The 16,392-nt window shown below is 33.6% G+C and overlaps 1 protein-coding gene across 1 annotated transcript in view; it reads right to left on the bottom strand.

The window, feature by feature from the left end:
* Positions 1 to 4,449: 4,449 nt before the first annotated feature.
* Positions 4,450 to 16,392, bottom strand: part of LOC127728852 (flavin-containing monooxygenase 5-like) — a 31,377-nt gene continuing 19,434 nt past the window's right edge. The window contains exons 2-7 of the mRNA XM_052236446.1: positions 13,136 to 13,243; positions 11,230 to 11,444; positions 10,423 to 10,722; positions 7,516 to 8,073; positions 6,522 to 6,687; positions 4,450 to 4,709 (exon numbers count right to left, since the gene is read on the bottom strand). Of these exons, the coding sequence (XP_052092406.1) occupies positions 4,450 to 4,709; positions 6,522 to 6,687; positions 7,516 to 8,073; positions 10,423 to 10,722; positions 11,230 to 11,444; positions 13,136 to 13,243 (1,607 nt within the window). The remainder of the gene's footprint in view (positions 4,710 to 6,521; positions 6,688 to 7,515; positions 8,074 to 10,422; positions 10,723 to 11,229; positions 11,445 to 13,135; positions 13,244 to 16,392) is intronic.

The raw sequence follows: 16,392 nt of genomic DNA, 5'->3' as shown, positions 1-16,392 counted from the left end.
AAATGGTAGCTCCCTTATAGACAAAATTGAAAAAATTTGTTAAAATTTGATTAAGGGGTGACTTGACAATTTGAATTATCTTTTGTGGCTGATCACTCTTATTGTTCGAATTTTTAGTCAATCTATTATTGTTTTCAAGATATAAGCAGAGAAAAAAAAATAAAATTGGTCGAAATCACCAGTGAATATGTCAATAACTTCTATAAGGAGTCGACAATTTCGGCCATGTTAACCTTATAATATATAGAATGATCTTGTCGTGCTGCTCATTTTTGATAGCTGATAAACGGTCATTAAACAGTTTCTCTCCATCTATATAACAATAAGGTACAATGATGTGGTTTGATTGTCCATTAGACAATTATATCCACCAGAGACCAGAGACCAAAGGACATTCATGTAAACGACCACATGTCATCGTACGGTCTTCAAGAATGAGCAAAATATATACCGTATGTAGTAAATTATGAAAGGCCCAAGCATGACAAAATATGAAACAATTAAAAAGAGATAAACTGACGGATTTAAACTTAAACACTTTAAACGAAATAAAAAAGATGACAGTGAAGATTTTTGTCATTTTTACATCGCGATGACCTTGAGGTCACTCCGATGTATTGCTATCGCCTAGATTTCCATTATGTAAATTAGTTTGGGTTTGTAACCGATCTATAAACATGATAAATATGCGCACATAAACGAGTGCAAAATAACATTCCTTGTCATTTGATATAAATACATCTCTTCAATGAATACTGATAAAAATATTTTTGTTTACAACATAAATTAATAATGTGAAAATGTTTTGTAGTTAGATATATATATAAGTAAAAAATCATTGATAATATCAATGCACACGTACCGAAAAATTGTGTTAAAGCATGCGGAAGAATATCTCAAAGAACGTTTTGCGACAGGACCGGTAACTCTGTAATTGGTTTTGCGGGAAAATATGAATGCCTACTCGTATCCAATCTTAGAAAAATCGAATTTTTACAGAAAAGTGTCCACCATGCACTTGCATTGCACTATTATTAGAACAGTAGAATAGAATGATATACAAACGGATGCAAATCATATATATATGTAACTGTTATTTTAATATAATATATAACAACAAATCAGTGTATACTGATTTGTATCACTACAATATAATAGTTATTACGGTGAAGTTGAATTTCCTGTCATTTATTCATCATACTCGCACGCACTTGTCTAGAAAAAAATATATCTCTGTACATTAACCTCAGTTTCAGGCAAAGAGATATGTTGTTTTTTTTCTGAGACAAGTGCTTTTGACCATCCTCAAGAACTTGTGGTCATCCGATGTTCAGTACTTCAGTACTTTGATTACTTTTGTTAGTTGATATATCTTAGCTGATCATTTTGCCATGTACAGTGTCTCTCTATTTTAGTTTTCATCAACACGCAAAAATGGGTAGAATAAGTCATAACACGGACAGTAACTACTAGTATAGAATGCACTGATGAAGTCGGATATTTGACATCTCCTTTTATTCATGAGTAACATGAAAATACCATATCAAATTCTAAAGTTTCTAAATTAGAAACATCTTTGATATTTCTTCGTTGACTAACGATTTCACTTTTATGTATGCTATGCGAAAAATAGCAATATGTTACTATTTCCCATACTAGTAATCAATCGATTACTACTTCTACGGTTCTGGTTGGAGTTTACAATATAAAGAATAATGGATCCCCCCTCCCCCCCAAAAAAAAAGAAAAAGAATAATTGGTAAAAAAGACAAATAAAAATGAAGAATAGAGAAAAAACGGTGCTAAAATATAAAGAATAGAGAATACTAAGTAATGAAAAAAAAAAATTAAAAAAAATAGAAAAATAGACTCAGTATTTTAAGATAACTGAAATGGGGACCCCACCATACAGACCCTCATTTGTCATGTAAAAAAATGCCCAAAAATCAACTCTACAAGTTTTAGTACATATTGTTTTTTTGTAGTTTTCGGTTGCGGTGGTATTACTGTAAATCACAGATGTAGATCTCTGTTATTTTCAAACATTCGACGAACACGAGTTATATAAAGACATAAGGCGATGAGGACAAAAAAAAAAGAAAAAAAAAAGTATTCAACAAAAATGTCAGCTAGCCACTGTGGAGAATTTTATTGTATGTTTTGGTGTGGCAACATATGGTTTAGGGAGGTATGTGAACCCGTAACACATATTTAACCCCACCACATTTGTGCTTGTACCAAATCAGACGATCTGGACTATGTGTTGTTCGTTATTGTTTATACATCTAATTTTTTCAGAGAAGTCCGGTGTCGATGGTTGATGAGGTTTGTTGTAATGTGCAGTATTTATGGTGATCCCCATTATCTTTTTAATGTGCTATTAACACGTCACCTTCATCAATATACAAGCGCCTGTGCTATATTATCATTTGTCAAGCTCTAAATTTCTGAAATGACAAGAAATGATTGAAACAGGATGCTGTTACGAAGTCTCCCAAACGAAGCTCCCATAATTCGTCATTCCTATGGTCGCCTGACATTAGGCAAAGTCCAGTACAAATTGGTTTGGTCCAGTAAAGTGATATGCATCAGTGACGCCTAGGGACTGACCCTGCATGTCATTTAAATCTAGTGAAATGACGAACAGGAATATATATGGTTTAGGGGTGGGGATCTCGGCCATTTACAAGATATTAGAACATTGGGGTTGGGGAACCCCTGGGAACTGACCCTATATATCATTCAAATCTTTGTGAGATGACGATCAGGAAAATATATGGTTTAGGGGTGGGGATCTCGACCATTTACAAGATATTAGAACATTTGGAATGGGGAGAACCCCTGGGGACTGACCCTATATATTATTCAAATCTTTGGAACATGACGAACAAGAATATATATGGTTTAGGGGTGAGGATCTCAACCATTTACAAGATATTATAACATTGGGGGTGGGGGAAACCCCTGGAGACCTTTCCTATATATCATTCAAATCTTCATGACATGACAAACAGGAATATATATGGTTTAGGGGTGGGGATCTCGACCATTAACAAGATATTTGAACATATTCAAATGACTGGGGGTGGGGATGACCCCTTGGGTCTTACCATGTTTATCATTTAAATAATCATGGCATGACAAATCAGCATATATATGGTTTAGGGGTGGGGATCCTGGCCACTTACAAGATATTAGAACTTTCTCAATTGGCAGGGGATGGGGGTGACCCCTGGGGACTAACCCTGTATTTTATTTGATGTGCTTTATCATGACAAACCAAAATATATATGGTTTAGGGGTGGGGATATTCACCACTTCCAAGATATTAAAACTTTCTCTAATGGCAGGGGGTGGGGTAACCCCTTGGGACTAACCTTTTATTTTTAATGTGCTTTATCATTTAGAACATTTTCAATGATAAAGATTGGTTACTAATCTGATAATGTTGTCTTGATCCTCATCAGTGAGTGATTGATTAATTGGTGTTTTACGCCGCTTTCAGCACTATTTGTAATTCTATTGCGCTCAGTTTTTGTTGGTGGAGGAAACCGGAGTGCCCTGAGAGAAACACGGAGTTTCGGCAGGAAAATTGACAATCCTAGTCATTTAAGATTGGGTTCGAATGCACCTACCGCGTGCGGGGTTCGAACTCACAAACTAAGTGTTTGACAGGCTGGTGATACAGTAGTTGGGACTACTCTTTTTTTTTATCTTGAATAAAATTTATTGCACATATTATTATCTTCAATATGGAAACATATAGTCCTTATAATATCAGGCAACCTCATTTACACAACTATACCATTCACCACATTCTACCAATATTCATTTGAAACTGACACAGAACATAAAAAGAAAAGATTGGTTATATTAAAAAAATCAAAAACAGTTCGGCAATTAAGTCAATCAGTAACAGTGAAATCGAAGTGTTCGTATAGGGTGGAAATCCATTCAACCATGCAATTACACGATACTGACCATTAGAATGTTGACCGAAACTGTTCATAAGATTTATTTCGTCTATTGAATGCGATTCTAATTGTATTATGCGAAATATTAAAATACACAGAATCTAACACATTCACCCACTTATTCTCACACAAAAATGAACCCTGATCAGGCTTTACAATCTTTATTAGAAACAAAATTCATCTGATATCACTCGGCCGCCGAGGCCCCTAAATATAAAAATCAAATAAAGTCAAAATAAATCTTCCTTCTGGTTACAAAAATAAATATCCAACAACGAGTTGTTTTAGACACTTCGGTGGTCAAATTAGTAATTTCTCTTCTTCTCAATTAAAAGATTATGAACAAAGCTGAAACTATGGTATATTTAAAAAAATCTATTTCATCAATCTGTTTCGCAGCTTCAGAAAGCGTCATTAGACATCATTTGTAAATTCTCGAAGAAAATCAAACGTTGCTCTTGTAAAAAAAAAAAACTTAGAAAAATAAAGCTTGTAGTAAATAACAAATAGTTACAACAAAAACAAAAGAGAATAGTAAGATGTTCTTCTGTGAAGGTTGTTCTATAAATCCTAATGGTCTTGTTTTAAGGGGTCCTAATGTTCTTTCCCACTGCGTCAATATCGCCTTTCTTGCACCATCCCATTTCCCAGGTCCGTGTAGTCTGTATTGGTATGGTGTACAAGGCCCAAAATAGCAGTTTAAGGCCAGTTTCGGGTCTGACCAAAATAATGACCCTGTTAAATCAATGAATGTTAATGATTATTACTTATAGTAATTCTCTACCTCAGTATTGTTCTTTTGTATTTGTTTAATATGTGTAATGTTATAATCTCATGTTGCCCCTTGTGGGCCCTTTAATTTGGAATAAAGTATATTCTATTCTATTCTATCCTATAGTGGTAGGCCTTGTTCTTATCACAATGAAGGACTTATGTATGACATGTATATACATACCTCCATGCTTCGATAACGTAACTGTAATACTTACATTTATGTCTTTGATAAAACAGGGATAGGCTAAAATGCATATTATAGATGACCAAAATTCAAAAGAAGTATTGAATCTTAACCATATGTGACGTCATATGTCAACAGAACAGCATTTTAACCATATGTCAACAGAACAGCATTATAAGTCAACAGAACAGCATTTTAAGTCAACAGAACAGCATTTTAACCATATGTCAACAGAACAGCATTTTAAGTCAACAGAACAGCATTTTAAGTCAACAGAACAGCATTTTAACCATATGTCAACAGAACAGCATTTTAACCATATGTCAACAGAACAGCATTTTAACTGCCGTTATTCTTCTTGATAGCTACTGCAAAATCTTCAACGATAATCCTTCGAAATAATAACGCATGATACCTATATCAGAGTGCATGGCACGAGTTCTGGAATAACTTTTAAGTACGCAGGAGTCCAAAAGTTTAGTATCAGATTACATAGAACGGTTCAAAGCACAAAAAATATACAGAACAGCCATAACTATGCACGAGAATGTACAATGTACAACCTGAGTTTTAATACATTTTCATATTTTATAAAGTGCAATTTTAACTTTTAAAATTTTTACATAAAGGAACTGTAAGTATACCAGAAGCGACATGGTCGTGGGTTCGATCATCGGCCAGGTCAAACTCAACTTACTCAAGACTTGAAAATTGTTTTTTCATTTTGCCACTTCTACACTAACCACTCGGGATCAAAGACTGATCAGTTAGGAGTCGGAAAAATGTGTCCAGGTGGGATAACATGTCTTCCGTAGATATAAATAAGAAGATGTGGTATGAGTGCCAATGAGACAACTATCCATCCAAGTCACAATGTGTAAAAAGTAAACAATAATAGGTCAAAGTACGGTCTTCAACACGGGACCTTGGCTCACACCGAACAGCAAGGTATAAAGGGCCCCAAAAAGACTAGTGTAAACAATTCAAACAGGAAAACCAACGGTCTAATCTATATAAAAAACGAGAAACGAGAAACACTTATGAACCACACCAACAAACGACAACCTCTGAACAACAGGCTCCTGACTTAGGATATAGGGCTGTCACCTAAAGTTTAACTAGCACGTTAAAAATCCAGCTCAGTGTATCAGTTTAGCAAAAAGAAAATTCATATTGCATGAACATATTCATGTCCTGATATGCAAAATAGTTATCAATGTAATATTTACAACTGGACGTTTAGAAAGTCAATACAACGTCATCAACATCAGAGCGTGACACGTATTTATCATTTCACTCAGAAGTAGTTTGAATATTTCTGCAATGTGTTTACGATCTACTGAGATTTTAAAATTTTGTTTTAAGAAGTTACAAACTAAGAAACGTTACTTCCAAATCTAAAATACTACACTGTAGACCACAATGTTGAAAATAACGTGTGCAACATTAAAAGATTGTACTTAAGTCATACAAGAGTTCTTCCTTATACGTCTTTAAAATCGGTATAACAAAGGGTTAAAGGGTAAAAACACCAAAAAACTCTTGAGATTGACCATACAATTATAAACGTAACTTAGAGGCAAACATACCAAAATCAGGTCGACATCCATTTAATGTAGCAAGTTCATCCATATACTCTATATATTCGACAGTTACTGTGTGTTTATGTAATTTTACATATTTTTCTTTCAGTACCTCTTGTTTCGATTTAATATCTAACATCATATCATGACAGCACGGAAGATTTACTTTTCCCTGTGAAATTATTAAAGAAATATTTATGCATACAAGGTAACTTCAATAGGACTCCAATGAACTTTAGTGGATAGTTGTCTCATTGACAATCATTACACATCTCCTTATCTTTATATTAAAAACAAAATGGAACAGACATCAATGGCTTCATGTTCATTAGTAAAAAAAAAAACTCTTTTTTGGTGATTGTTTAGTTTTTTTGGTATGTTGTTGTTGTTGTTTGTTTGTTTTATCTTAGGGAGCTACCATTTGATTTTTATGGGGGCTAAGATGAAATTTGAAAAAAATAGGCAGGACAGGAGTTTTGAGTTAAAAAAAAGGCAGGATGAGACACTTGCAAAAAAAAAGTCTGGACGACAATTTAGGTAAAAAAAAAGTCAGGATAAACGAAAAAAAAGGAAGGACCGAATAGAGTGAAAAATAAAAAGGCAGGACAGAGATTACAGCTAAAAAAAATGCATGACAAAATTTTTCATCCTAGCCCTCCCCCCCCCCTCCCCCCCCCCCCCCCATAAAAATCAAATGGTAGCTCCCTTAAGGATGTTTGTACTCATTAACACAGTTACAATTACGTATTACCTATGCTGCTGAGATATGATACTTCTCACACAAATCATATGATGGTGTGTTATCAGATAATATTTTATATTAAGGAATTTTTCTTTCAGTACCTCTTGTTTCGATTTAATATCTAACATCATATCATGACAGCACGGAAGATTTACTTTTCAGTAAAGTATTATTTATTTCTGTACACTTAAGAAGCATTTTAGTACTTTTATTTATTAATGTTTATTAATTAAAGTATCGCAAAATTTATTCATTTACCTGAAAAACAAGCGTGGACAGTCTACACTGCATCTCAAGTACTGGCATACTTGGTCCAAATACATGTGCGCATCCGATTATACCCAAAGTTGACTTCTCCAGTTTTGGTGGGAAAATGTACTTGTACAGTTCATCTACATGATTTTCTCTGACCTCAGTCACAGATTTGTCCAAAAAAGGAAATTTGAATGTATACCCTGTTGCCAAGACAACAACATCGATGTTTTCTTCCACTGTGTTATCGTCAAAGATTAAACCATTTTCAGTAAACGTTCTGACCCCCGTTTTTACCCTCAATGTCCCCAATGCCAATCGGTTTGGTATTTCATCATTTATAGTTGGACTATGAGCAAAGACACGGTGCTTTGGTCGAAGACAATAAGTTGTATGATCAAACCTTGCATTTGCTTTTTTCTCTACCAAGTTTTCAATTAGCGACTGTGGTAATATTTTTTTCAGTTTCATCATAATCCTTTTGAGAGATGTCATATCGATAGGCATACCATAGTCTGTTATTCTGGAAAATACCCAAGTTCCACGGCCGGTACTTAGAAAAACCTTCAAAGTAAAAATTGTTTGGATTTTAAATGTTCTATAAATTTTCACTTCAATAAGTCATAGCCAGGAAAATGCAATATATAATTGGTTCACGTATTCAATTTTATTTATATTAAGTTACGCGAGTTTTGTAAATATTGCTATGATAGAAAAACAAAGGATATGAGGTATCCATTCATGACACAAAATCAGTACATGCACAGCAAAAAAACACAAAAAGCAAAGGAACAGCGATTTTATTGCTGTTCTTCATCTCAAAAAGTCACAGCGAGGCCTTCAACACGGAGCAAAAAAAAACTCTCACCTCACTGCAAGTTTAAGACGGCCCCTAGCACCGGCTTTAGCGGATTTCTTTGCAAAAAATAATTTGGATAGACTTTGTAAGATGTAGCACCACCTAATCGGGCCCGGTCAAAAAGAACATACTGGAAAGTAACTACATATTTAAAACAAAATAGTTCCTACGCACAAGGGTAAAGCTTAAATTATGAAACTGTAATGAGCTGACAATTGAAATCTATTAATCGTATATTAAATGATTTGGTAATTTTTATACGACCGCAAAAAAAGTTTTGCATCGTATAATGCTATGATGTTGTTGTCGTCGTCCGAAGACACATTTGGTTTCCGGACAATAACTTTAGTTTAAGTGAATGGATCTCTATGAAATTTTGCCAGAAGGTTCAATACCACAAACGGAAGGTTGGGATTGATTTTGGGGGTTATGGTAACAACAATTTAGAAATTAGGGGTCAAAAGGGGCCTAAAACAAGCATTTTTGTAGTTTCCAGACAATAACTTGTGTGTAAGTGTATGGATCTCTCTGAAATTGTACCACAAGGTTTTATATCATAATGGGAAGTCTGGGATTGAATTTGGGGGTTATGGTATCAACAGTTCAGGAATATGGGGCAAAGAAGGGGCCAGAAACAAGCATTTTTTCTAGTTTCCAGATAATAACTTGTGTTTAAGTGTATGGATCTCTCTAAAATTGTACTTCACGGTTCCATACCACAAAAGGAAAACTGAGATTGAGTTTGGGGGTAAGTACTCTAAGGGGGGTTAAAAAAATTATGGGGGGATTTTTTTTCCAATTTTTTGGGGGGATTCATATTTTTTCTTCAAAATTTTTGTAATCTTCAATTGCACAGTATTGTACAATAGCACAGTATTGCGCAATAGCAAAAAATCTTCAATTGCACAGTATTGCGCAATAGCACAATATTGCGCAAAAGCACAGTGTTAAAAAAGGAGAGTAGTGCGCAATAGCAAGAAATCTTCAATTGCACAGTACTGCACAATGCACAATAGCACAGTATTGTACAATAGCACAGTATTGGGCAAAAGCAAGAAATCTTCAATTACACAGTATTGCGCAATACCAAGAAATCTTCAATTGCACAGTATTGCACAATATCACAGTATTGCGCAACAACACAGTATTGCACAATAGCAAGAAATCTTCAATTGCACAGTATTGCGCTATAGCAAGAAATCTTCATTTGAACAGTATTGTGCAATAGCAAGAAATCTTCAATTGCACAGTATAGCGCAATAGCACAGTATTGCACAACACAGTATTGCGCAGTAGCAAGAAATCTTCCATTTCATAGTCATGCACAATAGCAAGAAATCAGCAGTTGCACAGTATTGTGCAATAGCACAGTATTGCACAATAGCAAGAAATCTTCAATTGAAAATAAATACAAATCTTCTAACCAATTTCAATGGGATTAATTTAAAGTCTTTAATTTTTGGGGGTTCTAAGTTAGTTGTATAAGTTGTATTACTTTTTTGGATATTGGGCCCCATTTTTGAAATTGGTCTACATTGGGGTCAAAAGGGTCCAAAATAAAACTTTGTTTGATTTCATCAAAAACTTAATTATTGTGGCTGTATGATATGCTGAATCTTATTGTGCATTCCAATTTTTCATTTTTGGCCCTGTTTTCAAATTAGTCCATATCAAGGTTTGAAGGGTCCAAAATTAAACTTGGTTGATTTCAACTAAAATTAAATTTTTGGTGTATTTTTATATGCTGAATCTAACCATGTTGTTAGATTTTGGATATCAGACCATTCTAGGTAAATGAAATACCCATTTCAAATTTTTAAGATCTTTGACCAATTTAGTTTGTGTCAGAAACCTATATTATGTCAAACATTTGATCACAATCCAAATTCAGACAGTATCAAGCTTGAATACTGTTTCCAAACTTGCCCCAAAGATTCAGAGTTCGACCTCTGCGGTCGTATCAGGCTGCGTTCAGCGAACCATTTTATTTTAAGTTGTAATTCGTTTTGTAATGTGTGTAATAATACAACTTATGTATAATGAACACAAGTTACCTGTGAAGCAATTGCGCTAAGTTCTACAGCTATTTCCGATCCTGTATTTCCTATTCCAATGACAAGTACTCTTTTCCCTTCATACCCAGTTGGCTTTCTGTAGTCGTGGCTGTGAACAACTTCTCCTTTGAAGTTTGATAAACCTGGGAAATTAGGAACATACTTTTCACTATTACGACCAGTGCAAACAAGAACAGCATCAAATATGTTTTCCTTCACTTTATCAGTTTTCTTGTCTTTCAGTTGGATAACCCACTGACCAGTCTGTTCAAAATCGTCCTTTTTCATAACTCTCAATATCTGAACAAAAATAGTCAAGTTTTACCATTTTTTTTTCTAGGAAACTTAAGATTATGTATAAAAAGTAAACAGGATAAATACTTGCTTTTGTTTTTTTGTTTTTTTTTTCTTTTTTATAATATCGAGAAAACATAAGGAGAGAAACACAATGCCATGACCAAATGAAAATAAACTGAATAATAAACATTGACAAAACTAATCAATACACTATAAATTAAAGCCTAAATAATAACTCAATCAAAAATTAAAAAGGTATATCGAAGAGGCTACAGGCCAGTACTGTGTCCATGTTTCGTTAGCGAAGCCTGTAAATAGGATCTATATTTTTATCAGATTGTACCAGTACCAACAATTAAGTGGGTGCTATTTGTTGAGAGTCTAAATAACAATGAAACTAATGTATCCTATGAAGATATAAATCCACGAATCATGCTAATAAACATACATAATAAATTATAGGAAAAAACTACAGTGAAATCCAATTTTTATCTTTTTAAAATATCTAACCTCTGTTTCAAATTGTATATATTCCCGAAGACTGAATTTTTCAGCATACAAATGTAAATACTTTTGCACATAACTATTGTGCATATACATTGGATATTCTGCTGGCATTGGGAAGTCACTAAAGCACATCATTTCTTTACTTGTGTTAGTGATGGTAGACTTCATCACGCATGCCTGGCCTTCTGTGACCTTATCTGAATACCTCCATAGTCCACCTGTTTTTGGAAAACGAAAGGCAAGTTATTTTAAAACAAAATTAGTATAGAAATATATAATCCTACGTTGAAGTTAAACAAATATTTTTAAAAGAAAAAAAAATCTAAATGAAGACGTCATTATTAAGTTAGGAGTCTGGATATTTGCGCTATTTAAGGTGGTACATAACACTACAGGGAGATAACTCTGTAAAAATAAGCCGAACGTTTTAATCACGTTCTATTGTTAAGGAAATATTAAGCTTCTCAATGATCAAAATTAGTGTTTGTCAAACTGCTATATATCCTATGAAATTTTTCCGATAAAGTGCGTTGTTCAAGTTTTTTGAAATTTTTATAATTTTTTCAAAGGATCAAAATAAATATTTTGTCAAAATTTCATGAAAATTAAACGAGCCAAATTAATTTTAGTCAAGGTGTTTGGTACCACCTTAAAACAGGACGTTTGTGCTCTTTCTAAAGGGCATTTGCGCTATATCAACATTCCATTTGAGTTATCATGGTTAAAAGTTTAAAATTCACTTAATATCAAAAACACAATTCATTCATATATTTATTTACACTAAAAGACTTAATCGTTTGCCATCATATTTGTGTCATCTGAAAATGACTACACTTCAAGAGGCTGGATGAAATTTAATTTTCTTATATCAACCAAGATTATTGTTAGAAGTCAACATGAACAGCAGGTGGTTTACAAAATCAAATTTCGGTATTCACAAATTGAAATAATTTTATACATACTATGATGGTTAAGTTCCTGGGACTTTCTATGCAATAAAATGGACACAAGAGAATATATTTACAATTTTTAAATCTACGTATTGTATAAAGCTGCTTTAAGAATTTAGGGCAACATTTGATGTTCCATTCATATACATTTTGTTTTCTGAATCGTTTACCCGAAAAAAATTTTGTTTGTACTTTTATTTTTGTTAGGGAGAACTCTCGAAGAATATGTGAACGTCTTTCCATTACTTCAATAAATTTTGTTTAGATTACAGGTAAACTGTTATAGGTAAAAAGCGCAAACGTCCTGCGCCCATATAGTAAATAGAGAATATCATATGGCTTTTTCAATATCACATCCGTATCAACCCGAGACACCAATATAATCCAAAGAGCTCTGCTCGAGGGATTATATTGGTTGAGGGTTGATACGGTGTGTGATATTGAAAAAGCCATATCATATACACTTTATTATATACATATACCTCACGTAGATGTTTTTTATGTGACATGACGTCATACAGATAAGGAGGTTTGAAATGACGTCATACAGATTACAGGTTTGACATGACGTCATACAGATTAGGGGTTTGATAAAGCCTTTGCAACAGTGACTGCAATCGATGAAGTGACGTCATACAGCTTAAAGGTGTGATAAAGCCTTTGCAACCGTGCTGATATCGATATCATCACGGGTGGCTGATACAGCACGCTTGCCAATGATTGTATTACATATAGATCTACAATTTATCTGTATTTACTACTTAGTATATAATAATATATAAATACCTCAAGCTACAACAAAGACCTAATTAAAAAAAAAAAAAAACAATGACTTACGTTATTTCACTCAATGTCATATAATTTTAAATACACGTATTACTGGCTTATCAATATTTTAGGTGTTTTTCAGAACAAATAGCTTTGTGTTAAAGTTAATGTATAATCATAATTCCAATTACCTATATCATCTGTTCTTTCAAAGCATATTGGTTCTAGTCCTTCGTCTATGCAACACTTTATAGCAGTTAATCCACTGACTCCTGCTCCAATCACAGCAACCTTCATGACTATTTACTACAATGATTAGCTTGACAAGGACTTTGTTTACTACAATAACACATTTGTTTTAATAGTTTGTGAATATTTCATTTCTTTTCTTTCGATTTGGTTGCAAAGAAGAATGAGACATAGGACGTACATCTTTTATTATAGCTGTGCACTTTGCAATCATTTTTTATTTAATTTCAAATTGTGGAAAAATACATTTTTTTGTTATTTGAAAAAAATCAATAATTAATCTTGCAATGAAATGATCGCATCTCTGCTTTCCTTGTGTATAAACCTTGTTTAACTATCTATTCGCTTCAATTTATTTAAGTATACAAGACAGATTGAAAAAAATATGTTGCATGTAATTCAATGAGATATATGTACTGGCATCTTCTTTTACGGATAAGCGTCGTGAGATTATTTCTTTTCTTTTCTTTTTAATTTCAATATGCCAAAAAAGAATTTAAACAATCAATAATTCAATTCATGCTTCTTGACAAATGAAAAGCGAAAATGATATTGTCTCATTTAACCTTAAAATAAAATGATCGCCAATGTCCCAATTCTCGTCTTTTGAGCATAACGAAATCAGAGATCTATAATTAAATTACATTGGCTGTTGTCCTAGTTTTGTTTTTTAACGTCGAAACATTCTTAAATTGGTTGAACTGTCCTAGCAAGTTTGTTATTTTTTATATTCTGTTATTTTCCTTCACTGCGTTGCATTCTGGCTTATAGTAAATAATATGGCACAATTTAAACTTAGACAGGTCTTATTCGTAAACCTGTATTATATTCAACATGTCAACTAATTATATTTGCTGATCTTTTTTTCAAAATTTGGGTATAGAAATAATTTCGTCCCTTGGACTTCTTCCGGCAGTAAAACCCTTGTTTAAGTGAACCAACTGATGGGCTGTGTGGGATGTATAGATACATAGCCACGTCCGGTCAAAATAAGGACGTTTGAATCCGATGCCTCGTGTACAGATACATGACACTCCCTTTGCACACATTAAAGAACCATTGTAACAACTTTCTGAGAGGGCCGTAGGTGGCTTGTTGCAACACAAAATGTCTGTCATGAACATTTATGAAATATTGGCAACTGGACGTAAAACATACAACAATCACTCAATCATCATTCAAAAATTATACCAAAGTATGTCATGGGATATCTTCCGGTTTTTGTGATTGATTACATCTGTATGATTACAATAGACTTAATACTGCTGCCACTATGTTCATTCTATATATAAAATAAAATTGAAAATGGAAATCGGGAATGTGTCAAAGAGACAACAACCCAACCAAAGCGCAGAAAACAGCCCAAGGCCACCTATGCTTTAATATAAAAATGGGTCTTCAACACAGCGAGAAAATCCCGCACACGGAGGCGGGCTTCAGCTGGCCCCTAAACAAAACTGTGTACTAGTTCAGTGAAAACGGACGTCACACTAAACTTCGAAACATATAATAGAACTAATATTAAAAAAAAACATGTAAAACTACACCGTTGTATCATGTATCAAGACCACTTTGAATTTTTCCATATACTTTAATATAAGAAGATGTGGTATGATTGCCAATGAGACAACTTTTCCTATAAAGTTCAAATGAAGTGGATGTAAGAAATTATAGGCAACCGTACGGCCTTCAACATACCGTACAGGGGCGGATCCAGGATTTTAGGTTACGGGGTCGCAAACTGAAGTTTGTTTTTTGAGGTAAAATTATCGAAATATTCTTTATTAAGCTGAGGACAACCCATGCTTTGCAAATTTTAGGGGGGCGCACGCCCGCCACGCCCCCGCCTGAATCAGCCCCTGCCGTATTTTCGGGTGTAAAAGGCCCCGACATGAAAAATATAAAAAAATGAATTGAGAAAACTAGCGGCCTAATTTATAACAAAAATATTTGCGAAAAACAAATATGACAGATATGTACCAACGACAACCATTGAACTTCAGGTTCCTGACTTGGGACAGGCACATAAAGAATGTGGCGGGGTTTAAACCTTGGTATTTTTATTGAAATATTTCACCATGATAGTATTGTCAGTTCGTATAATTCTGTTCCTTTTGGGACAAATATTGTATACCCTTTATGCCGAAAGGAACAAATACTGTAATATTTCTTACATTGAAGACACTTTCAATTGATATATAAACAATGCTACTATGTATCTGTTCCTGTCGGAATCTAATCTTCATCGCTAAACATTAAGTTAAACTTATTTATTCATACATTATGCATAAGGCACTCAATCATTACTATATTTGATAGGTAAAACCAAGGAATTGTATATTTAAATATACAATTCCTTGGTAAAACGCACTTATCATTGACATAAGATCAACTTATAATTTACATTTTCAATTTCCTTTTACGTGAATAACTCTCAAAAATACCAGTTGACAAAAAATGTTAAACGACCCTGAAATATGGGCCCATTCTAACCTTAAGTATTTAGAAACAAACATTTCTCTGGCATTACCCTGCAGATGACTGCTTGTTTTAATCTCATTATAACCTATGTATAATGCAGAGTCATTCGTGAACATTGCACATATCTGATCATATCTACTCGGGTTCATTATGTAGAACATTCATACGAATCTTTGAAAATACTGTATATGTTAATGCACATATCTGATCATATCTACTCGGGTTCATTATGTAGAACATTCATATGAATCTTTGAAAATACTGTATGTGTTAATGCACATATCTGATCATATCTACTCGGGTTCATTATGTAGAACATTCATACGAATCTTTGAAAATACTGTATGTGTTAATGCACATATCTGATCATTTCTACTCGGGTTCATTATGTAGAACATTCATACGAATCTTTGAAAATACTGTATGTGTTAATGCACATATCTGATCATTTCTACTCGGGTTCATTATGTAGAACATTCATACGAATCTTTGAAAATACTGTATGTGTTAATGCACATATCTGATCATTTCTACTCGGGTTCATTATGTAGAACATTCATACGAATCTTTGAAAATACTGTATGTGTTAATGCACATATCTGATCATATCTACTCGGGTTCATTATGTAGAATATTCATACGAATCTATGAAAATACTGTATATGTTAATGCACATATCTGATCGTATCTACTCGGGTTCATTATGTAGAACATTCAT

This window comes from Mytilus californianus, unplaced genomic scaffold (assembly GCF_021869535.1).
Source record: "Mytilus californianus isolate M0D057914Y unplaced genomic scaffold, xbMytCali1.0.p SCAF_2, whole genome shotgun sequence".
In the NCBI taxonomy this organism is placed as follows: Eukaryota; Metazoa; Mollusca; class Bivalvia; order Mytilida; family Mytilidae; genus Mytilus; species Mytilus californianus.
This window is presented reverse-complemented; position numbering and strand designations above follow the sequence as displayed.